This window comes from Ambystoma mexicanum, chromosome 6p, assembly GCF_040938575.1.
Source record: "Ambystoma mexicanum isolate Mex_15411 chromosome 6p, UKY_AmexF1_1, whole genome shotgun sequence".
NCBI lineage: Eukaryota > Metazoa > Chordata > Amphibia > Caudata > Ambystomatidae > Ambystoma > Ambystoma mexicanum.
In genome coordinates, this window is record NC_090935.1 from 1,060,844,988 (window position 1) to 1,060,871,212 (window position 26,225).

Here is a 26,225-nt window from a genome sequence, read left to right on the forward strand (position 1 = left end):
CAGCAATCCTCAATATGTTAGTCTAATGCACCAATTCTGGAATTAGCTCTGTAACTATTCAGGGGTCGTTACCTGTTATTATTTGTTGGTGAGCTCTCCATCCTGCTTCTACGCAGGGGCGCTTGTTCTGAAGAATGGAGATGAAATGTAATTTTCTGAAGGGAGTAAGGACCGCTAGTGTGCGTGATATGAGAGGGAGAGCTAATTAGGACAAGGTAGGAGTTAGAAACTATCCCTGGCAAGAATAGCACAATTAAAGCCGTTCCATTAACAATTGACGTGCAAGAACACCTAATCTTCCCAAAACCAACAACTGAGGAACGACTATATGTGCGTGTGAACAAGTGGCCAGAACAATGTTAACTGCTGAGAAACTGTATTGTTCTTTTTTACATGAAACTCTAGCTTTATGCGTAATGTGCTGTAGGCTAACTAGTGGAGAAAACTTCCACCGCTAACAATATGACCCTAGTTAGTTCTGCTGACTGGAAGAAATTGTAACACCCAATATATGACGACTCAAAACTTTGTCACAGGATTGCAGTACTTCATAGCGTGTGTAAAAGGCTGACTGACAGGGGAACAACTTATTACAGCTGCCACAAAAACAAGGTAACTCAACTGACTGGAAAATGCACGCTAAAACAAGTGCGCAACAACATTAACAGCCAAAACTTGCGATAAATGTTGGTTGACAAGACAACGAGCTTCAAACAGCTGAGGGAGATTCAACGAAAATATTCCGCTGACAGGAATGAGCGCGGCAACAGTGCTGAGGCAGACGTGAAGGCAATTTCCGAGAATGCTGACTAAAACCGAACACAATGGAATACTGTGGAAATGACTGGGAAGTACACGGCTAACTTCAGAGGAAACTATGGAACTACGGTAAGGAGATTTCAAGAATGGGCTGAGGAAAACTGTGACTGGAACGGGCACCGCGGTAAGTGTACAAGGCAAAGCAGACGACGCGAAGCGGGTGCGGGGAGGGGCTTATATATGCAGCGAGTGTGAAGCACTAGACCATAACTATCACTTCCCATAGGACCACTACGCCGCCATTTTAGGTAATGACGAAGTGTCTTTTGCCATATAGCCTAGACATGGTTTTTTCCTTGTTACAGACCAAGCATGATAAGCTGTGGTCCACGAATTCTTAGAGGCTAATCTAGGGGCATGACCCATGCTCATGACAGATTGGGATATTCCTTACAACCTGACTTGTTAAAAGAAACATGTAAGATGTGTGTGGCTCGCCTTCAGGTCAGCACTAATAGATTTGATTCAAGTTTAGATTGGTGGTGAGGTGGAAATAATCTCAGGCTACAAGTCCTGCACCTCACTCAGCGGTCGTGGTATCAGCAGTTTTATCTCATGGCAGGCTGCCATCATTTTCAACTAGTGTAGCTTCTCTCACATCATCGGGAAGGATGGAAAAACCATGGATAATTGGACAAGGAAATGTATCTAAACATCGGTCTCCATTTGTGAAAGGATGTAGTCTGAGTGGCATGCAGCATGCATCTGTAGAAATAACTTTTAGACTTCACTGAGGATCTACTGTATGGAGGAAAAAAAAGCGGGTTCATGGGGTGCATCACAAAATCGAATATCCTAGTGCATGACATGTTGGAGGCAGTGGCAGGTCACGTTGATACGGCTCTTAGAGACATTCTCCTGGGCTAGGATGTGAGGTGATTATCATTCTTAAAGGGTGCGAAACTGATTCATGAGTACAGGAGAAGATTAGACACTTACTTTTAGATGTGCTTCACCCTCCAGCGGACAAGGAGTTGACGAAAGAGAAGTCTTATGATTTGACAGCAATGACGAAAAGTCAGTACTCTTTGCTTTCCCCAACAAAACTCCCCTCCTGAGCAAGATTGTTCAGAAGTGTAAACTGCCACATGATCCTTCTCATTCCCCAATGGCTGATCATGTCTTGGTTTACTGACTGTACTTGTTTGACCCAGTCACCGCCTTCCAGGGTGGAACTGGCTGTTTTCTCTATAGAAAGGAAGGGTTCTTTATTCCTTCCGTTATTTTGTGTTTTAGCATATTGGAACCTGAGGGCTTTGTCTTTATGAAGGCTGGTCTTTTAGAGCCCCCTCTAGCCACAATAAAGCTAGCAAGGAAATTGTCCTCTAGGTCTCAATATTCTAATAAGTTCTCCAGATTCTGTTACTGGTGCATTGAAAGAAATGTTCACCTGAAGAAGTTAGTTTTGGATAATGACATGATTTTAATATTTCATTTGGCACTGCCAGGGATTAAGTTGCAGTTGTGCCAGACTTCTTTCAGCCATCACTGGCTAAATTTCTAACAATTCCAGGAATTTCTCGTTCGCAAACCCAGTAATTAAAAGACCCTTTAATGGTCTGTCGAGCTTGTACCCCACAGTGAGATTCCCTCTTTCAATCATTCATTTATAGGTCTGTATTCCTCTCATAATTTCACAATAAATTGTATTTGTTTACATGATAAATATTCGTATTTAATACCTCTACATGTTCACGTGTTTCACTTCCCTCCTAATTTATAAGCACTTCAAATCCTCCTAATGAGCCACACTAAGTGGTGAAATATGTGAACGTGTAGAGGTATTAAATAAGAATGGGCATCAAATAAACAAATTCACATTATTATGAAATTAGGCGAGGAATACAGAGGTACACATGAATGATTGAAAGAGAAAGACCATAATCGAAGGACTGAAGCCTAACAAAATGTCAACGATTAACAAGTATCTAATAACAATTGAGAATCATTAACCAAACAGTATTTGATTAAATTCATAAACCAATCGAGTGAGGAGTTACTCAAGACTCATTTATTAAAGGACACAAGCACGAAGGAAGGTGAAAGAGCTTACACAATTAATATTTAAATGAATTTAGAATTCAAGCCCCATCTTTTCATAGTACATTTTCATGTGGACTGTGTAATTAAATTATTTGATTTATTGCCCGAAGAAATTTGGAAAAATAAATAATTTGCTATTCTGCGCCAAGTCTCCCAGTGGTTTTGGTTTCTTCAAATTCTTTTTTAGCATATTGGGCAGGCCTAATATTTCATTGGATGAAGTAACAAGACTACCTTAAAACGATTGTTTAGTAATTAGCGTCTTAGGATAACGCAAGTCTGCTAAAAGGTTCCTACAACACAGATCATTTGAACAGATGGCCATGGTACATTTTACATTTGTGGGTTGGAAGACCACATTCCTTTACTTCTTTCTGTATCAGGCTGTGTGTTTTAAAGAACTGTTGATCATTTTTTCCACAAATACAAGATGGTGCTCAGTACCCACCATTCGCGTGTCCCGAAGGCAGTCTGAGAATTTCATATTAAGCAAGAACTCCCCCTATGTTGTTTTTCGGACCCTCAATGAGAAGCAGGAAGGTTGCATATCGTCTCGATATGTAGCACAAGCTTACATTTTATCAGAAAACGACATAAGTTTCCAGGTTCACTGACCATTATGGCGGCACGTCTCCTGTTTTGGCAACCTCCAAGGCGTCCATAGCCTGGTGAGTAGTTTACTGCGTTTTGGAGGCATGCAAAGTCAGAAAATCTGCCCCCTCCGTTCCCAGGGAATATAGGCACATTAGTTGGAGCCAAAGCAGCATCGCTGACTTTTAAAGATACATTCTCATGGAAGATATCTGAAAACTGGACATGTGGGCCACTCCCTGTGCCTCCTTCAAGCATTTTGCCTTTGACATAAGCTCTCGGGCTGATGCACGATTCGTCAGTAGTCGGGAACGTATTTGGTTAGTGATTCTGTCAGATTATTTTTCCTTCCATCCACGCATTGTCACAGGACGCTTGGAAATATCCCATGAGTATGGAGGAAAGGGGATGGGACGTCATAGTAAGTAAAAGTTACTTACCATAGTTACTACTTTACTCCTAGTCCATAGTTCGCTTTCCCTCCTAAACCCCTGCCCCCATAACCACCAATCTGCCCCACTAAAAGTGTTGTGGGCCTCCCTCTTCTAAAAGGACTGGCAGTTGGGGAGAGGAGAATTCACAAGGGAGGCCCAAAATGCATTTTTTAAATTAATGATGTGCTGCTCTGCATCAGGCTCCAGTCTTGTCCCCCATCCGGGTGACAATCTTAAAGTATCGAGAAAGGTTCAGTATAAACTAGGAGTATAATAGTCACTACTGTGAGTCACTTTGTCTTCTGGAACCCCGAGAATCTTATCCCTGTGAAGTATGTTTTTTTAATACGTTTTGCAGAGGTTTGAGTAGTACATGTTGTACATGTTGCCCAACTACCACAAATATTCAGTCTTCAACGCTGACTTTTAGAACACACGTTCAGTACTTTGTAGAAAAACGATACTATGACATATTCAAAAACCTGATCTCACAAATCCACAAAGCAATCACTCAAATATGCACACAGGAAGTCAGTCTGAGACAGAGTATGTGTACATTTTGTTAAAATAGTGCATTTATTTAGTAATCTACCAATTTGTCCACATATTTTGAAGTTTTTGCAGGCAATATCTCACCCAATACACTTGCTCCTCTACAAATGCGTACACTTGTAAGGTCCTCTTTCTATAGTGACGGTTTGGGCATATCTCTGCTCTCCCATTTCATTCATACATATTTGATGAAACACTTCCCTCCTGCTAAAATCCCAGCATTACCAATTTGGGATCCACTGCAAATGAGCGTCCAACAACATGGCCTAATACATCTAGGATCTTCAGCCGGTAGCTCAAAATACAACTACAAATCTACCACTGGTGAAAGAAGCCCGCGCACTTTCACATTGAAGACACTGTTGGTCTGGTCGTGTTTTCTACAGAACTTCTTTGGAGTAACACTATGTATGAAAAAATGTAAATTGAAGTAACCGAAACATGCTGGTGATGCCAACTTCCTGGTGGCCCATATGTGCCTTCCTTCAATCCTCCTTCGATAAGGAACCAAGATCCCCCTCCCATTTAGCCTGTTACTCTTCCAACAGGACCATGTGATATAACTTTAAGGTGGGCTTCGCAATTATAGCATCATTCAATAGGTTGACTTCTGTAGAGAAGCCCCTCAATGCTCACACTGTAGAGAAGCCCCTCAATGCTCACATCAGAAAAAATACAACCCACTACGGAAAAATGCTCAGCACACCTCTTGCAAGGAGAAATGGTTTTTATTGTGGGAAAAAACAAGCATGGTATACCAAAGAACTCTGCTGCCACAGAGCGCTCTAACGAAACCAAAATGGAAGGCAGTTTATAAGGGCTAAAAGCGTCACAACTGACGTACACCACATTAGGTACAGATCCACATAGCTGGTTGGTGCAACACTATACATAGGCGACCTGCTCCATATGGGATGCCAGGTCATTGGTCCCGGCTCCTCCTTTCCATCTTCTTCCACGTGGGGCTCTTCTCACCACGTTATCAGGTGCGGGGCTCGATAATTAGCAATTAAGTGTACAACTCATAACATTTCCTAGCCGAGGCCTGATGTGCACCTTGTACTGCAGACTTTGGCACAGAGGCTACATTCGAGGTCATCTTATTTTAGCAAAGCCAACCTCGATCCCAGACGCGTCTGCGCCGTTCCAGGCCTTCTCACCCAGAGTACTAAATGTGTTCCTTTTCCCTCCCTGGCACCTCGCAGCACAAATCACAGGGGCCTTCAATATTCTGTTTGTGATATTTGTAAGGAATGGGTGCTCAAACGGCTTTATGGTCTGGCATTTTGGGCTGGCCGGTGCTCTGGAATGTTGGGGTCTTGGGATGGGGGCATATGGTCACTATAACTTGGTTTTTGATTGAGGTTTCGGTTTAATTTATGGTCCTCAAATGGTTTACTAGTCCAACGCAAGATTATTTCGAAGCAAAACAATGTATGTAGGTTTTGTAAAAAAGAGGACCAACCAGAAACTTTTGAACATCTGCTGTCCTGCTGCCCAGTTTTATTAACGGAAAGGAAAACGTCCTTCCAACGTTTTTTTAATGATTTTGCTATTGTAACTTCACAGTTTATGGTATGGGCTGCTGCACAGTCAGATAACATCTATCAGAATAGCGATTATAAACATCCTTTTATCCCTCAAATTGGATTAATCCGGCCACAAACTGAAATGGTCTTGTGAAATTAATCATGCTGACTCGAGCGGATCTAAACTCTTGTTTTAATTCAAATCAAATGTTGCTGAGATAACAGACATATTTTATTGTTTATATGTAATCATGAAAGTTATTAATTTTTTGTCTTGTATGTATTTTATTTGATAATTGATAAATATTGAAAGGTTGATTGTTTCAACTAAATCAATAAAAAAATAAATTGGGTTTTGGGCCGGACTGGGTCAGGGGCTCATGTCCTCCTTCTCGTGGGATAACTGCTCGCTGGGAGGTCTCGGCCCCCTCATGATCTTGCAGGGCAAATTCTTTCTAGGTTACATATGTTGACTATACTAGACAATGAGAGGTTTATGGATCTGTGTGAGCCTGGCCTATCCCACTCCCTGACACAGCCCCCCCCCACCGCTCAGTCTGTGTTGTGCGCTCTGGCCTACTGTCCTGGCTGCTGTACAAGCATTTTTTGGCTATTACCGATTGGGAGACCGAGTAGTACATCTTAATGTCTTGGAGACCCATTCCCCCGACCGACTGATGTATACAATGTTGGTATTGATAACCTAGGAGCTCCCTAATACATTCTTGAGTCCACTTTTTGCTGTTTAGATGTCTCGGGAGGGCTTGAGCTCACAGGTCCTCGGGCAGACTTTTGTTACTTTTGGAACCCCAAATCAAGGCAATCAAGTAGCTAAGATGACAAATGCATGCTGGATTGTTTCTTTTATTCTTAAGACTAGGAGTACAGAAGTCACTATGGTAAGTAACTTTTCCTTCCAGCAAGTTTTTTCCACTGCATTTGTAACTGTGTGCGATCCCTGTAGCTAGAAGTGCCATACAAATGAAATGATTGTCCTTCCTGTTTCAGACTGTGTTTCTCAGTATCCTCATGAGGTCCATTGGTAACAAGAACACAGTGCTCCTTGGCCTTGGGTTCCAAATGCTCCAGCTGGCCTGGTATGGATTTGGATCGCAACATTGGTAAGCCCACACTGCCTATAGTCTCAAATATTGCACTTGAGAGTTTCTTTTGCTTAAACAAAACATATTTTCAACAAAAAAATACACATTTTAAGTTACAGTATTGATCACAGTAAGGCATGTTGAATCTGGGCGGAGGGGGGAATTACTTAATATCTCTTCCCTGTTATCTTTGTTACTGTTGTATTTGTTACAATGAAGGAGAGTCTTTGTCCAGGAAAAGGGCAACTGTGCTAGCCCTTTACATTTTTACTTACTTTCACAAAGATATTTATACCAGTGTTCTTATATATAAATCCCTGTGTAAGCTTCATCCATATATCCATCAGAGTTCCTTTCTTCACACATTTATATAATGTGCCAGGCCAGTCAGTCTAAGGCCATAAATGATTTTATGGGTGTGATTACTCTTAGGTAAGGCTGGGATGTTCAAGGTCAGGCTGATAGTTTAGAAGCCTGCCATCATTTTGGCAAGTTGACTAAGGCATGCAAGGGACAGAGACTCCTCTGAAGTTGTGCTGGGTAGTCTACAGTGCTGGCTCTGTCTGTTTCTGTTGGTGTATTTGCCAGGATACATGCTGGGTGTTATTATTTTTAAGATAGAATGATCATATTCTGGATTTATGTTGATCAGAAGTTGAGATTACCCATTTTCCCAAAAGCCCTTTTCAGGATGATCTGTTGTTCATTGACATAGGTTTCTCCCCTGTGAGCCCCCCTCCCTTTCTTCTCCCCACCAAGATTGAAACTGAGAATTATTATTATTATAGTATTTATTGAGCTCTTGCAACCAATGCTGGTACTCACCAGCTCGTTGTGCTCATTTTTGTTTCCCTCTGCCTCCTTCTGAAACATCAACATGAAACACTAAATGGTCTGTTACTGTGCCTCATCCTAGTTGTATATCGTAATTCACAGCATTTATTAGGTTTTGTGGAGGAAGGTGGGATGCAGTTTGGACCTTCTTACCCCCTCTTTCGCTGTGCAGCTATTTTTAAAGGTTAACAATTTTCTGTACAAGTTTAAACATTTATAAATCCCACATTACAAACCAAATTGTTCCTTGGTCCATCCAAAGCAGCAGACGGAATGAGTCACACATATTTAACAGAAGGGCTGTGACTGAGAAACACATCTGGTTCCCCTTTTATTTAATTTTTGTAGTTTGTTTGTCGTCATCACCACTGTTTTTATTTATTTATTGTTTGTTTGTTAGGCTTTTATACAATAAGAATATACTGTTTCAAAGCGCCCACAGGGCAGGGATAGAGGGAGGGTGGGAAATACATTACAACACAATATTAAGAGCAGAGGGGGAAGAGGAAGAGGGGCGAAACTACTATGCCTTGTGGGTATTCAGAACATGAAAGTGCAGAAAGGAAGAAGGAAGGGGGTATGCTGGCAAGTCCAAGCTCGTGGGTGAGTTATGGACGAAGTGCTAGGAATGGTGAGTGCTACATGGCCTGGGCCACGGGAGGTGTAAATGCGAGTCTCCAGAGCGGAGGGTGTGCAGATGCAACATGCTTTGGATAGACAGGAGCTGGGAATAATTGGTGTGGGAGGTCAAGGCCACGAAGATGCATAAGGACCAAGAACACTGATTCAGAACTGTGGGATTAGCAGAGGAGAGGAGGAAAAGAGGAAAGTCTTAAGAAACGTCTGGAATTTGAGAAGATCCTGCTCAAAGTGTAGGAGGAGGGAGAGGCTATTCCAAAGGAGGGGGCCCCCACAGTAAATTGAGTGCCCCCCCATACCCCTGCTGTCTTTTTTAGCAAAACGCTTCACACACAAAGAGTTGGTGCCAGAGGAGCGAAGTGGTCTAGTGGTAGAGTATTTAGTGAGATAAAGTTGAAGATAATATGTTCCCCGGGCCCAGACTGCCTTCTGCATGATAGAGGGATTTGAATTTTATCCGTACAGCAACCGGGAGCCAATTAAGACTTTTTAGTGCAGGATAGATGCCGTCCCTGGGCTTAAGGCCAAGGATAAATCTTGCTGCCCTATTCTGGATAAGCTCAAGGGGTCGCAGAGTGGAAGAAGGAAGATTCAGGAGGAGGCTATTATAGTAGTCCAGTCTAGAGAGAACTTGGGCTTGATTCACATTGAGCCTCTGAGAGAAAGTGAGAAAAGGTATAATTCCTTTGAGAAGGAAGAGCTGATAGTTGGACCTCTTGGCAATGGCCTGAGTGTGAGGGAGGAGAGAGAGGAGTCGAAGATGACTCCAATGTTTCTGGCTTCAGTTCAAGGAGCAGGGGGGAGAGCCCAAGGAGGAAGGCCAGACTGAAGGGAAGAAAGAGGCAGCAGGGGTCCCAATGGGAAGGATCTCAGGTTTACAGGCGTTGAGGTAGAGATCATTGGAGGTGCACCAGGACTGAATGGCAGACAGGCAGTCAGGGATGATGGAGGATGCAAGAGGGTCAGCAGGGGGTCTGAAGAAGAGCTGTGTGTCATCTGCGTAACACTGGAAGTTAGAGGAGAAGGAGGAGATGAGGCATGCAAGGAGAGCAAGGTAGATGTTAAAGAGCCAGGGGGAGAGAATAGAGCCCTGGGGGACACCACATGTGGATATGGAAGTAGGAGAGGAGAAGGGGCCCAGGATTACTTGGGAAGAGCAGTTAGTGTGGAAGGAGGACAGCCAATCCAGTGCCCGTTCCAAGATACCAAGTGTATCGTGGAGCCTTTGAATGAGGATGGAATGGTTAACTGTGTCAAATGCAGAGGGGAGATCGGGAAGGATAAGGACAGCCGGGGAGTTGGAGTACAGAGATGCAAGCAGTTCTTCACAGCTGTTCAGAAGAACAGTGTCCATGCCTCTGGATGCTTGGAATCCAGATTGATGGTCGTGGAGGCCACCAACAAGTTCAGTGTGAGAGTTAAGTTGGGGCAAGGCCAGCTTCTCAAGAAGTTTCCCCAGGAAGGGGGTGATGGAGATAGGGCGATAGCTGGCTGGGCAGGTAGGGTCAGAGGAAGGTTTTTTCAGGGGTGGGTGCATAAGGGAGTGCTTAAGTGGGAGAGCCAATGTTATCCTCGATGGTCCTGGATGAGCAGTGTTTGTATTATAGTAATACTGCATGGAGCTTGTGCTCCACGCAGTTAACGTAATCCATTTTTGTAGGAGGCTGGCGGGGCGCTGCAGCTGTGGCCCGCCAGTATTCATTTATGCGCAAACAGCGCAGCAGTATACACTCTCATCTTGACTTCTGCCTAGTAACAGAATTTACTTTTCATTGGCTGTTTGTCAGCCAATGAAATGTGTATGTGAATTTGTGGGCGGGGTCTGGTGGGTGCACAAGCCTTCTCACTTGCAGAGCCCTGAAGAGTTGCCTTCTGAACCGGTAAGTTAGTAGTAGATATACAATATATGTGCCCCCACGCCTCTACCGCAGCTGGACCACTGGTCCATTCAGTGGACCACTAGTCTGTGTGCCCTTCTTTGCAACCGACAGGCCCACACTGGGCCTTTTAGTCCAGCCACGGTGCATGTCTCCAGTCCATGCCTGCCAGCCTGACCCCCTGTCTGCAGTTTTTGATGCTCTCCGTCCCTCCTGTGACAACATGGTCCTGGAAAGGGGGAGACGGAGGGCAGCAAACTGAAGCTTTGTGCCCAGTGCCCCGGCCGGGCCCTCGTAGAAATGAATAGAGAATGCAATGGCAATGGGTACACTGTACACGAGATAATCGCCCTTAGAATCTTTTGCTGCAAGTCTGGGACGTACCATTGTCTACCCCTGAGACACTACTTAATGGCGGCCCAGCTGAAACTGCACGTATGCAATCCACACAATGTCTGTTTGCAGGCTGCGATTGTATAAATTGAGTCCTTGTCGGAGACGAGGTCATAATGGGCAGTCTAACCATATAAACATTACTATGCAATTACAGTCGGTTATGTGGGCTGCTGTGTGACAGATAGCAAGCCCAGTGTCTGTAGTGAATGAAAATTGCACTGGCACTGCCACTGGGTCTTTACTCCAATCTCCCTCTTCATGGCAGGTTTCATGCACGTTTCTGGCAGTGTGCATAGAGTAGAGCCGGCATAAGTGGCTCCACCATGAGAAGTGTGTGTTTGCAAATGGGCTCCCGTTAGCTTAGCTTGGCTGCTGATGAGAGTGCTGAATCTGACACACCCCATGGAAATATACCAAAATGTCACCTCCAGAACTCCAACTGCCGAAAATTCAGTTTTTTTCTTCAAACCCCCCACCCCCTTACATCACATATATATGTGTGAGGGGATTATGGGAGATAATACAAGTATGGATGGGGTGCAGGGGGTTTCCCCCCTGCATATGTATGTGGTGTAAAGGGGGTTGAAAAAAGAAATCACCATTTTAGGCCGTCAAGACTTCTGGGCGTCGCAGTAATCACATAGATCCCTTTATAACACCCAAGCGTAGCTGCTGATGTGAGAGCTGAATCGGACACTCTCCATGGAAATGCCCTTTATAACACCCAAGCATAGGAAGCGATTCACTTGATAGAGCGTTAGTAAGAGAGACAACAAATGCGGCCCCCAAACTGGGAGACTGTATCCCAAATGCTATACTGGAGTCGGCAGCTGAGCTATACATCCCATACAGGACTGAATAGAGGAATTACTTATTGCAGTTAGAGGAAAATCTCCCACAAAAACTTGAGCATGCTTTAAAAATCATTATCTTCTACCAGCAATTAGTTGGAATGGAACTAAACGGATCCCTTTGAGATTATGGAGGTGCACTATGTATGCACCTGTGAATAGATTCTCCCTCCAAAGTGGTCCCATCAAGTATAGCCCTAGAACTTACACAAAGACAGGGTAAGTAAGGACAGCGGGTGCATGGGAAGGGGCCTGCTGGTATAGCCTGCACTAATATCAAAGGAGAGAAATACAGAATTAAATGAAGGGAACACACGTTGCAAATATATGTAGGTACAGATTGTTTCTCCTGCAAAATAAAAACAAGTATAAAGTTATAATGAAACCACTAGACTGTTAGGCAAGAATTGATATAGTAACGCTGTGGGAGACTACACAACTCTTGTCCCATTGGTATTAGGTAACCCACCTATTGGTATAGGCCTGTACTGCACAAGTTGGTAGTGTGACTGAGCAGCCAGGCTTATCTCAAGAGGAGTAAATGTGAGCTGTAGAGCTATAGCAATAAAATCCACAAATACAAGTTGCCAAGTAACACCTATACTCAAGGCTTTTAGTTTAAATAATTATTTATTTAACAGTTGTTTTTAAAATATCATTCTTTAAAAAAGGGCAATATATGCAGTAATCAAATACACTTCAAAATACTTTTCCAGGATCAACAGAAAGCTAGTAGATACTCATTAGAGATGCTTCTTACACACTTCCTACACCCTGAGGTGACTTCTGTAATGCATTTACAAAGTGCTTTTGGAAAGAGCTGTTATAGCTGGAGGACTCTCGGATCCGAACAGTCTGTGCAACTGCATTTTGGTATACTTTGAACGAAAACGAAAGAGCACTGCTGCTTGAGGACTTGACTATAGCATATTGATACTCATTACGCTTTCTTTTCTATCGCGTTTAGGCGTTATTTGTATCACTTACAGTGTGTACAGCTTCGCCTTTATCTCCCAGCTTCCTATAAGGTTGGAGTGCACACGGATTAGCTTGCGCGCATTTGCAAAGAGCTTTAGGAAAGAGCTGTTGTAGCTTTTATGGCTGGGAGCTGAGAGCGTGATTTATTGCTTACACTGTTTATTTACTCTAGCTGGTATTTGGTTTCTGACTTTCAATTGTTGCCTGTTTTATAACCGCAATTGTGTTAACTTCTGGTAGAACAACTGCGCGACTAGAATAGACATATTTTGATTACGACATTTGATCGTTTGTATGGTTATATGCCGCTATGCAAGCCGCGTAGGCAAAGGAACTGTTTATCAAAACGAGTAATGCCGTCCAAAATAGAAACGTTAAAACTTGTTGAGAAGCTGAAACAAATGCTGCTTAAAGCGGACCAATTAAATCTTATGTCTAAATAAAATTTTCCTCTGACTCGAGCACGTGCACAGTCTGTTGCTGCAGACATTCGCTCGTTTTACTCTACTGATATGTTTAAACCTCAGCAGCACGCTGCGCCCAATTTGTTGCCTTGTATAGATTCCTCCTGTCAAAGCAACCCTTGTGCCAATATACAGCAGTCTGCTAATGTCAGTGAAAGAGAAAAAGTTGTAATGCAAACACCTCAAGATATCAGCGATAATACAATGGAACTGTTGAACCAAAAGCCAGTCCTCTCAGAAGTACTTCAAATTGAGACTATTACGGCATCTACAGCTCTTGCTATTGCTGATGTCATTGACCAGGTTATACCGCAGACTACAATGATTGCTGTACAAATACACCATCAGAATTCAGACATTACTGTAACAAATGACCTTGTTATTATTGACTCTCCAACTCAAGACCTACAACAAGATATATTAAACTGAGAACCTGAAAACATAATTACGACTTTGTTGAATTCATCTACACAGGAAGAAGCATTATCTTCCATAACCACCTTGTTAGAAACTCCTAAGCCAAAGTCTAGAATAAATTATCGCTCATGGCTTTCTCAATCTCCTGACATGTTTGAAACTGCATAACATAATGAGTCATCTGCATTATCTATTATGTTCCCATGTCCTGCTGAAGCAGCTTAAATGCATACGGGTAATTCTGCTAACTCATGCTCCCATTCTCCTTCATCAAATCTGCGGTTACATTCCACATTAGCTGCTATGAATTTCGCTTTGTCTTCGCTCGTAAAATTATACAAGACATTAGACAGAAAGCTTGATGTACAAACACATTTTTTAAATACTATAGCTGTGCGCCAAAACGAACAGGAAGTGATTAGTAATCATATAAGACAACGTTTAAAGATCAACCTGTACTCGTGTGTCCTACCATAAGCTCAAGTCATGAATTTACTCCGCAAATGGCAAATAATTCTTGCGCCATTCAAAGTTGTGAACCTGCTTCAGTTTTGACTAAAACTAAACTGCAAACTGTGCAGAATGCGGCAGATATTCTGTCAATGGCGGAACAAATTACACCCAACCCGCTTTTGAAACCTATATGCAGCGTTAGTAACAAGCTGATTGTTAAATCTTCTGAGACTGTGAAGTTGATACCCATTAAAAGTTCAGGAATGACAAAAGGAGGTACGGGAGTTTGTAAAACCAAGGCGGATTTTACAATCTTTGCGAAATCCAATGGGATCCAGCTAGCTAATTTAGTATCTAAAACTTTAAAGCCAAAGAGCAAGAATGTTAAATCTGTTTCATTTTCAAATCGGGCTGCAACAAAGTCATTTTTTAAAAACCTGACTACCCCCAAAAATTGTGCAAAGAAAGCTGTTAAAGCAATAACTGAAAAATATACCCAGATTGCTAAATCGAGCGATCCTAAAAAAAGCATTAAACAATCTCTGAGACCAAAAGTAGACCAAGAACCGTTAGATGAACTGTTAACTGAAATAGAAAATCAGAAAGTACAAACTGCAAAGGGCCTTTTAAATCAAGCACGACCCCTAGTAGATAGTGAACATAAAATACAAGAAGTCATTTCTCTTACTTTAGAACAGAGAATGGTGGAAATTGAGAAATCCATTCACCAGCATTTATTAAAACCATCTTCAGAGGATACTTCAAATAACATGGCAATGGTACCGATAGCAGTTGATAATAATCAAATAGCATCATATTAGTCTATGATTCAACACTCAACTATAAATCAGATGCCAACGAAATCAGCTCCAGTAAGCCTAGGGATAAACAACGTCCCTAGACCGCTCTATCATGCACTCATTCTTCAATGCAGATCTGACTTAGTTCCTACCTATGATCTTAATAGGACGTGTATTTTAAATATCTTTAGTGAGATACCTAGTTTACAAGACTTGACATCACCTGATATTGAGCAGGTTGAATTTTTGCACCATAGAGATCTTACTGTTGCTAGACTATGGATTCGATCTGGAATCGTGCATAATTTAATTTGGCAGGCAAGGCGATCTTTGTTTGATCTTGGCTTTGCACTTACCAATGAATCTTATGAAATTAAGGGAGGAGAAAAATATAAAAAATCATCTTAAATCTCAACTTGAAATTTAATGAAACCAAAGACCTATATACTCCCTGAAAACATCTGTAAGGAATCGTGTTCATGACAACTTAAAGACGCCATATAGACCTGCTGCCTATTGTGATCAGCACTGATTTCAAACTATATCCTAGCAATTTGAGATTACATACAGACAAACTCTCAAATTGATTAGCTGGAATAAAACGGGGCACAACCATCTATTAAATTCAAATGTACATGCTCTTGATCCATATATTATATTGTTGCAAGAAACGTGGATGGTTCAATCTCCTCTATGGGACAATTTTACAATATTAACAATATCGGCTATGCTAAAAGAAAAAGGAAGGCTTATGGCTGGTCTTCTTATATCGTCAAGACTGTCTACCGGGTGCAGATTAGAGAGATGGGCTGAGCCCAACAACTACATTCAGCTAGCAAAACACACTATTGGCTCAAATGTGAGTGCATTGATTAATCTCTATTGGAATCACTCTAGTATCACAGATGATGACTTGTTCAAAGACATACAAATTGTCCTTGATCTAGTTGCTTCTGATACAGCAATAACAGCTACGATCCTTGCTGGTGATTTAAATATTCATTGTATGATTAACAAAGGGAAAAATGACATGGCACTTTCTCGTAGATGGATGTCCCTGATGTCAGATTGATAGTTGTTTATGTTGAATGGTGCATTCGAAGGTGACATCCTGGCGAAATCCACCTGCCATAGATCTGATCAGCGAGCAACAGTAGATTACATGTATACTGACAAATCGACATTTGCCGCAATTGGTAATTTCGTAGTAAAGGAACAACAATCCAGTGATCACGACCAATTGATCATGACCTGGTATTGGAATACCTCCTGCGGCACTAGTGAGAATTTCAAATACAAAAATAAACTGATAGTCACTGGTGGACGCAACTGTTTGCGTTCTACACCAGATCAGTTAATTGACCTTTACGATTGTTTAACATCAAAGACATTGGTTCTCCAATAGCAAATAGGGATGGAGTCTATGTTGCTGCCCTTCAGCTTTTTCGTGAAGTCCATGTAAAAATAAGCAAACCTAACTTTGCACATAGACATATATTCGATCCAATGGTTCATAATAATAAAACATTACTTTGCAGATTAATAAGACTGTCAAGAAATGTACCACTCTCAGTTCAGTTAAATACTATTAAGCATCTGAAATTGATGTATAAGAATTGGTTGAAAGACAAGCACTCATGTACCAACATGATAGTGAAGACATGCTCAAATCAATTCAATCTAAAAATACAGGAGCCATTTGTCACCTACATAACCATATGATACATAATGCAGACATATTTGTGTAAGTAAATGCTGTCACTGAGTCCATATGGATTGAATACTTTACAAATCACTATGCACAAGAAGTCAGTGGGTCAGATTCTCTTTCTCTTCCTGTTGAAGCTAAACTTGAATTTGAGTTTTACTCATGGAGACATTCTATATTACATCTCAAAGTTGTCATTGTCCAGAGCTCCAGGACTTGATGGGTTAACCAATTAGATCATCAGAGCAAATCCTGAGCTCTGGTCAAATACACTCTTTCAAATTTTTTGCGATGTGATAACCTCACAGGTAATCCCTCAGTCATGGCGCAAATCGGTCATTGTGCCAATTTTTAAAAATGGAAACAGGCAGCTACCTGGAAATTACCGGCCAATAGCTTTATGGGACGTGTCAGGTGAGCTGTTCTGTAGGCTAATATTAAGCAATCTTACTCAATGGATTAATATCAATAGTTTACAAGATCCCCAGCAGACAGGTTTCGTGCCAGGCTTTGGTACAGCTGTAAATATGACGGCCGTAACTGCAATTATATCTCAGGTAACACAAACAAAGCGGCCCATATATATGGCGTATGTGGACTTTAAGTCTGCATTCGACTCTGTATCAAGAAATTTACTAATTCGTCAACTTCAGAAAGTGAACTGTCCTACTTCTCTTTTGTTTGCCGTTTCCCTCTTTCACTCCAAAACATCTATTCAAGTCAAACTGCCAGCAGATCGAAAACTAATGGCACCAATGCTTACATATAGAGGCCTAAGACAAGGGTGTGTATTGGCAGCAATTCTTTTCACCTTTTTAATTTCGGATATGTATAATAATTTTTTATCTATAAATGCTGACCCACCACGGTTGGGTACAGCTCTTATAGCATGTTTGTTTCATGCGGACAACCTCATTCTGATGTCCAAAACTCATAGAGGCCTTCAAAAACTTCAATCCGCATTCGAGATCTATGCCAGTCAAAATCTACTAGAGCTCAACGTAGCTAAAACAAAGATCCTATATTGCACTGTAGATAAACAAAAGAAGGCAAAATCTTTCTCGTGGCATCTAAATAATGAAAGACTTGAAATTGTTGACAGGTATAAGTACCTAGGTATAAATATTAATAATCAGACGTCAGAAATTCCATATCTTTCCGAGATACGTTCCAAAATTAAGGCTACCACGTCACAGGCAAGAATAATACAATATAAATATGGTAAATTTTCATACTCCCTGGCAATAACATATTATAAGCAAAAGGCAGTTCCAATCATTTTATATGGGGGAGAATCCAAACCTAGTAAATCGAATTTATATTGGACTAAACTTGAAGGAGTTTATTGGAAAACTGTCCTAGGGCTGCCAAAGAGTCAGCCCATGCCTATTGTAAGAGCAGAGTTAGGTTTCCCATCTTTAGCCATTATGTATAGTTGGAAGATTTGTGTATTATATAGGGAATTCCTATTAGCAAATGATGAAAATGTATTGCTTAATAAATGGTCCAACTATATTTTTAAGGGAGATTATAAATTTGCCCGTGCGTGAAGAGATCATGTCGTCTTTATATTAGATGCGGCTAACATATGTGAAGATCTTAAGATAAATCCCACACAAGCCAAATATACACACTGGCCTTTTGATTGGATGAATACCATTGACCTCTGCTATAAATATAAATCATACAGAGATAATCCTTTTAGGACAAAAAAAATGTGTACAACTGAATCGTACCTCCTTAAATTTCCTTGTCAAAGATACAGAAATATATTCTTGCACTTCCGCTTAAATCTCTGTAAAACCAGAGAAATTCAGGGGGCGCTGTTGAGCAGCCTGCAAAATGGCTGCCTAGCCTGGAAGCTCTGTGTGCCACCGACAGTAATCTGGGAACAACGGCGTGATCCTGCCACATAGAGCCCAGAAAATCAGCTGTACGACTTTCCGTGGACAATGGGGGCACACAGTCACATAATCGCTGAAAACCGGAGAAGTTGGCCTGAGATATGTGCATTCATGCTGCCTGCTGAGCGAGGCTGTGCCGGGCCTGCCTGCTGTGCCGCGCCAGGCTGAAGCAGCGGCTGCGGCTCTGTGCCGTGCTGCGGCTGGTGCTGCTGCGGCCCACCGAGAGACGGGGAGACGCTGCCCGGGAGCCCCGAGACCCGTTGGAGCGCGGGCGACGCTGCGAGCGACCAGGGGACTAGACTGTGGGGCCGGCCCTCTGTGGCCAACCATCAGTGCCCTGCCTGTGCTGCCATGGACTGCGGCCGACTGTGGGCGGCCAAGGTAGGTGCACGCAAGAGGGGTGTGAGGGGCGGAGATGCCACTGTGATCTACGGCCCCTGTGGCTGAGCAGGCCCCCTGCCTGCGCCTCCTTGGGGCCTACACTCGTGGAGGGGCCGCGGCCCTGCCCCCCCCCTCTCTCTGCTGCTGAGGCGTTGTGGCTTTCTCTTCCCTCCTGCCCGCCTGAACTCCGATCCGAACCGGAGTGGAATCCCGACTGCGGGCCTCAGCCCACTTATCTCGCTTCAGCCCATAAAAAACACTGCATGGAGCGGCCCGTGGATATCAGCTGCCACTAACTCAGTGAAATATAAGCTAAACGCACGCTAGTAGTGGTGAAAACTGGGGAGGGGGAAAATAAATTTTAAAAAAAAGAAGAAAAACAAACATAATGGGGAAAATTACTTTGGCTGAGGGATATGCTCTTCAAATGTGCATGGACCTTTGAGCGCTGGAATTCCCTCTCAATATCGCTAACACACTGCTGAGGATCCCACAGTGCCAGGTTTGCACAGTAGACCTGGCAGAACACGGCGTTGCGACCTGCCCCACTTTCTACATTGGCTGCAGCAAAAGCTCCACGCCTCGACCCAAAATTGCCACCCTGGATCCACCCTAACGTCCCCATTCAGCCCAACACTCTCTGGTGGACCCACAAGTGCGCCTACCCAGTTGGTGCCCACCCATCAATCGCAACTGCGCGATAACGAAATACTGTCGATCAACACGCCTGCTGCACTGAAGGTCACATAGTAAACCTCTGCCTGCCCTAGCCACTGGGTCTACTGAGAACTATACAGCTATCACAATCCACCCTCCGAACCTGCTACGACACCCTACTGTAACTGCATTGCCCCCCCGCACTCTCCCGACGCCCAACATACGCAGGGACTACATCTACCCGAACCTGCCGTGGGAACACCAGCCCACTGACGGGGCGACCATCCATACAGCTGCTGTCACACTACCTTGGCGCCTGGATCTGTGGCACGAGGGCAGAGGCCTTTGTGGTCCCGAGGCATATAGACGCCAACTAACTTACCCGACGAAGCGCCACCGCCCATCACTACAATGTCCAACAGGTCGCGGGGGGCAAACAAGGTCGGAGCGATGGACAAATTCGCCAGAGCGGTGCCAGGCCTGAGCAAGGGTGCTCCTCCACAGGGCACGAAGACATGGACATGCCACCAGATCCCCCTCAACCTGACTTAACAGTAATGATGGAGTCTATGGCAAAAACATTTGCATCCTTTCATGAGAAAATCGACGATATCAACGCAAATATGGCCTCGCTAAAATCCAAACTAGATCAACATGGGGCTGTGATTACCGAGGCGGAAACCAGAATTGGGGCCAATGGGGATGGGGTCCAAGCTCTACAGAATACGGTTATAGAGCTCGTCCGTGACATGAAGCAGGTCAAAGCCAAGTGCGATGACTTAGAATCTAGGTCACGCAGGAACAACATCTGCATTGTGGGTGTTCCCGAATTGGCACTCAAGGAGCGAATGGAACTTACGGTCGAAAGGCTGCTCAAAGACTTACTTAGCAATCTTGAGCTGTCCCCGTTTTTTACTATCGAGCGAGAACATCACGCACTGGCGCCCCGCCCCAAGCCTGGTGACTTTCCCAGACCAATAATTGCGAAGCTACAAAGACAGAGACCACATACTCCGCCTGGCAAGGGAAAAAGGGGAGCTAAGATTAGACTCACAAATCATCAGAATCTTCTCGGACTTCTCCATAGGGGTTCAAATGGAGCGACGGCAATTTGGAGGAGTGAAGAAAATGCTCAGAGACGGAAAAATTGAGTATGCAATGCTTTTCCCTGCTCGTTTGAAATTTACCCACCTCAACAAACTCTACTTCTTCACGGTCCCAGATGAAGCAGTGAAATTCATAGAGGCACAAATCCCACTAAGGGAACCGGCGGATGATTTAATGGACAATGACTGAGGCAGATAAAACTCATCGCTCGTGGCGGGCCTTCTCCCGGGTGTAACCTGTGAAGGCAAGTGTCCCCAACCAGCACGATCCTCCCCGCAATGAGAGACAATGAAGGACTCTCCCAGGATGGGAATAAGACCAAGACAAAGTGCGGGTGAGCGTAAATGGGAGTTTATCAATCAGAATAGGGCATGCAAAGAACTCTGCAAACTCCGAGAGCGCTCTTTCTGACAATAGCAAAGACAGGCGTATATATTTACAAAAAACGTCATCAGAACCTACATTCTATAGGGGGCACAAGTTCAATGGGATTGGGTGGCGACGACTAGCTATAGGTGCTGCTGCGATGTGGTTGGCCTTGGCTGGAGGACGTCACTGGTCAGCCTCGTGGGTTGGGCTGGGCCTGGCAGGTCTGCTGGGTTCATCCGGGCGGCGTCGTTGTGCCACTGTGGCCAGTGTCGGAGATGAATGTCTTTTCCTGACTTATTTGCCCTAGGCCATGCACACCGCAGTCATTCAGTTATTGCAATATTATCTTCTTTAGTAAATCTTTCAATAGGTTATTCTACAGGTTAATGCAACACAGGAGGAATGCACCTTGAGAGGGGTTTGCTGACGATTCATCAGTACATGGTTACCAGTGTCCTGTTGACCGGGTACCATAGGTCGTGGGGCTAGGTCTCAGGGCATGGGACACGCGGTACATGTTTTTTTGTCTTGTTAGAAGTCGTTATGAATGTGCTGCTGTATGTTGCCATAGTATTGGGTGTCCTAATTTTACAGGGGCCATAAACCTAAGGTGATCCGGTGGGTTGTGGGGTTAAAGAGAGGGCGCCTATGGATTTGTGTATTCAGGCGGAGGTTTACTACTGGGCTGTAAATAATGCAGGTGGCGGGCCGTGGCCTTGGGTGCTGCAGAGGGGACTACAAATCTTTGAAGCGGCTCCAGCCTAGTTGTGGGAGGTGGAGCAGCGCGGCGCGGGCCTCTGCCCTCTCGTCTTGCAGGCTCCACTGGGTGGGAGGGGGAATGGCCTTGCATAAACTCACAAAGGCATCTTCCTCGTGTGTTGCCGATTTGCGGTGAAAGCATCATAAACATTCAAATAACATACAGTACTAATTGAGTCATTTCAAAGCTCACATCTTAACATTGCTAATGCCTCTCGAATTTAGCCAGTCCGAGCACATTATTTGTACACTATGTTGTAACAACTACAACATTGTGTTATATGCATATACATTTGCAGTTAGTGAGGTAGTAGTGAGGTTGGTGGAGCACATAGGAAATGACTTGCCACCGTACATGACGGTAGTGGCACATAAGGGACTTGGACTTACACACATGGAGGGTGCATTCTCGCGTGTCCTTCACATGAGCCCTCAGTATGGTTGCATTTGTCTTTCTTTGCACTCTAGCAGCATTAGTTCGGTTGTGGCGCGGGACCGTGGGGTGTAAGCTTTTCAATGATGCACTTAACAAATAACCCCCCGGGACGCTTTTATTATTTGCACACAACTGCAGTGGTGGGGGTGCTTCATTGCTTATGCCATGTGGACATGTATTCTGCCATATCTGTACGTTTTACACATTTTCTAATCAAAGGGGTTTGTGGAGAAAATGCACGTATTGCAGGTAGTTTTGGCATTAGTATTTGGGAACTTTTGCTTTTATTAAAGGACCATTTTTCAGTTCTCTTTCCACCCAGGCTCTGCTGGCCGGGTCATGCTGTCATGCTGGGAGCAGCGATACACTGCGGAAGGTGAAATGTTAGTGTTGGTATCTTACACTAGCTCATGTCCGTCTCGTTCGTGGGAACGGGCTCACAGTGGATCTGCCAGGGAGCTGCGGCCACAGGGATAATTGAAACTCTCCAAAGGTGGGGGCCGCGCTACAGTGCGCCGAGCTCACACCATCTTTATTAGACAAAATGGTTTCTGGGCCTAGCTAAATTCAATACATTTGGGCAATGTCTTCAGCAGGTGAGCCATCCACCACCTGGGCCCTGGTGGTAAGGAGGGGATGCCCGATGAGCCATGGCCCTCACCTGGGGAGGGGATGTAGGCAAGGGGGGTCTTTTGGACCAATCCTCCCCTACATTTCCCCCCTTTCGTTACTTAAGTAACGAATTCTTTAAATCTTCCAATCTCCTGCACTCCTCTTCGTCAATTATTGCGTCATCCCATGCAGGTGTGCCTTTTATGGGCATCCACGTTCTGCACACCCCCCTTAAGCTCTCACCTCTCCTAGCATACTCATCTGGGGTACAGGTCAGGTATATACATCCGCTCTCTCCTTCCAAATCTACCCATACCTCCTCGTACCATTCTAGTATACGAGGCTCTCTAATGGTAGTATGCCACAAGTTGTCCACTATATCCTTGTCGTGATACCTAGGCACTAGCTGATATCTTGGTGTGTCATCTGTTCCTGTTTGTACCTGCACTTCCTGCATAGTTTGTATTGTACCACGGGTGTTGCCCATTGTCACCATCATCATTGCACCATTCGGTACTGCGTTAGCACAACATCGAAGACCCACCTGGCACAGGCAAAAAATAGAGGAGGAACACCACAGCCGGCATCAAAAATTTCGCAGTCATTCCCAGCCATGATGGAACCCAGGAGAAGATATTGTCGAACCACGTGCTTTCTTCTGCTCCACCTTCCATTTTCATTCTTTCTCCTAGGTTGTGTACTGCTTCGATCACATGGGACAGGGAGCCGTTGTCTGCGTCTTCAGAAGGTACGAAAGTGCAGCAGGCACTTCCGATTTTTCGGCAAACACCTCCATCCATCGCTGTCAACCGGTCCAAGACATACCTGTTTTGCATGGTCATCAGCCGTAATGCTCTTAGTTCCACTTTTATTACGTTGAACCCTTCTTCAGAGTCATTTGCCAGCTGGATCAGCTCCCAACGTGTTATCTGGAGCCATTTTGCGTTTGCTCTTGCCAGGATACTTGGGATCAGTGAGGCAAAGAATGTTTCTGCCAAGCTGAATAATCTGTATCTGTCTGGGATCTGTGCCAGCAACTCTGATGATGCTTTTGATATGTAGTTTGATGCTCGTCTGTTTCGGGACAGCACCTCTTCCTTGTTCTCGGAAGACAGGACATAAATTTGTGACTCTGCAGTGGGCTGTGCTGCGCTCTGTTGGGTGTTTTCTCGCATCTTTTTGCTCCCATCAATGTGGCTTTCTGGTATTACCATTAGTGCTGAGTGTAGAGTGGCCATTGAGCAGCTGCCACTCCATGATTGTGGGAGGTGCAGGTATGCCTGGTTGCCACATACCCAATACGTGTCCATCAGGGCCGCTGTTCCTTTTCTTAAATCTGGGATGGTGAGGGTCTTGTTACAGTTCTTGTTTGTCCCCATGGAGGCTTTCCCCTCTCCTTTAAAACACAGTTCATAGTCTATTTCCTTCTGCAGCGTGAAGGGTTTTTCAATGGCTGTTACCCAAGTTAGTTTTGAAATGTGTTCCTTCCATATTAGTGTGCACGTTTCTTCTATCCACTGCAATTTCTCTGGTGCCACAACCCTCAGTGCTTCAGCTTTACACATTACTTCTTCGTCCTTCCACTTGTTGTCTGAAAAAAGTGTCCCTTGTATCACAAAAAATGGTTCTTCCAGACATATCACTCCTACTGTCTTTGGGTAGCAAGTTTTCTCGTTCTGCAACATTCTAAAAGTAACTTCATGTGCCTGGAAGGTGTTCTTAATCTTGCACAACGTGAGATGAAGGAGACATTGGGCATCCACAATAGGCAACTCTTTGGGTAACAATACTTTGGGCGTGCCTGAAGCATGGGGAATGAGGGAGCAGACATAACAGCTTTCATGTGTTGTTTGTTTAGCTGTTGCACTCATGTCCGCATACCATTTGTTTGTGTGGTGGGGGTGTCGCGGGTCTTCCATTTTATCTAGTCCTAACCCATAATACTCATCATACTTCCTCCTCCCCGCTTCCCTTTTTCGTCTGTTATTTGTGTTCCTCATGTACTTTCCAGCTTCATGAGCGATGGACAAAGTGGGCCCCCCTTTCTCCTTCCCGCCCCCCTTTACCCAATCATCATATAATATTTCATGTGTTGCTGTCATTCTTTCATGTTCTTCCTTTCTGTTATCTGACAATGTGTTCTTGGCTACGGGGGCAGGCTGGCTGGTGGGGGTGTTATACAACCAGGATATGGCGGAGGGGTTTCGGTCATTTAAACTGCGGGCATTGTAATTAGATATTTTCGGCGGAGACACTGTGTTATTTCGCATTTCACCCTGTAGCCCTTCATTTTCTGAGATGACAGCATTGGATGGTGTGGTATAATATCCCCATACAAGTTTAGTTCCGTCCCATACCAAAAAATCACCTTCTTTAGTATTTTCACTTGCTGTTGCATTGGTCACATTAGTGCTGTTAATCCCTCCCCCCTCGTTCATCTCGATAGAGATGAACGCTATGAACCAATATGTAACCAGGCCAAACATGATTGTAAAAAACAATGTAATGCACACAGATAATCCACACTCATACGAATATCTGCATCTCTCAGTTAACAACTCTCTATATCTAATAAATCTATCCGTTGCAGGCTGCCCGTTAGATGCCATGGTAGCTCCTGTTTGAGATATAAAAGTGCATTAAGTGCATGAATGTAAACATTTTGTTGGCACTACCAGTGCCAGTATATATTGAAAGGGAATGGAAGCGGGTAGGGTTGTAGGGGTGGGGATACACAGACAAGGGACCCTAGTACACGGGGATCAGGTGGGCTTCATCCCGGGGCGCCAGGGGTCCGATAACATAAGAAAAACCCTCGATCTTATGCACGAGTCATCCAGGCAGGGAGTTGAAGGGTACCTTCTCTCACTCGACTCAGAAAAGGCATTCGACCGGGTCGAGTGGCCTTACATGGGCAAGGTTCTCCGAAGGATGGGCCTCGGGGACAATTTTTGTGGGTGGGTAGCGGCACTCTACAACAGTCCCACAGCGAGAGTGTTGGTTAACGGAGGCACTTCGGAGCCCTTTTCCCCTCACCAGGGGCACCCGGCAAGGATGCCCCTTGTCACCCCTATTATATGCCTTGGCAATGGAACCCCTAGCTATAGCGGTCAGGAACGACCCGGAAATCACGGGTATACGATGCAGAGAGTGTGACTTCAAACTCTCCCTATTTGCAGACGACATCTTGGGCTACCTAACCAATATTCAGACATCCCTACCCCGACTGTTCGACCTCATACACAGCTTTGGCTCTTTCTCTGGGTTGAGGATAAACACTTCCAAATCAAGCATCATGCCCATCGGCCAGAGCGATCTAGACGTTGGAAGCAACTCCGATATTCTGGGGGTCAGAATTGAAAGAGAATCCACTAGGTATCTGGGAACTACCATCCCCAGAGACCTGTCACAGCTATACCAGTGCAATTTCCCGGGGATCCTTGCCCAGATCAGCAGCGACCTCCAAAAGATGGGCTCCCCTCACGCTTTCCTGGCTGGGTCGCATGGTCACA

At 44.3% G+C, this 26,225-nt stretch overlaps 1 protein-coding gene across 1 annotated transcript in view; it reads left to right on the forward strand.

Moving 5' to 3' along the window:
- Positions 1 to 26,225, forward strand: part of LOC138510183 (hippocampus abundant transcript-like protein 1) — a 1,300,033-nt gene that overhangs the window by 917,230 nt on the left and 356,578 nt on the right. The window contains exon 9 of the mRNA XM_069625669.1: positions 6,977 to 7,089. Within this exon, the coding sequence (XP_069481770.1) occupies positions 6,977 to 7,089 (113 nt within the window). The remainder of the gene's footprint in view (positions 1 to 6,976; positions 7,090 to 26,225) is intronic.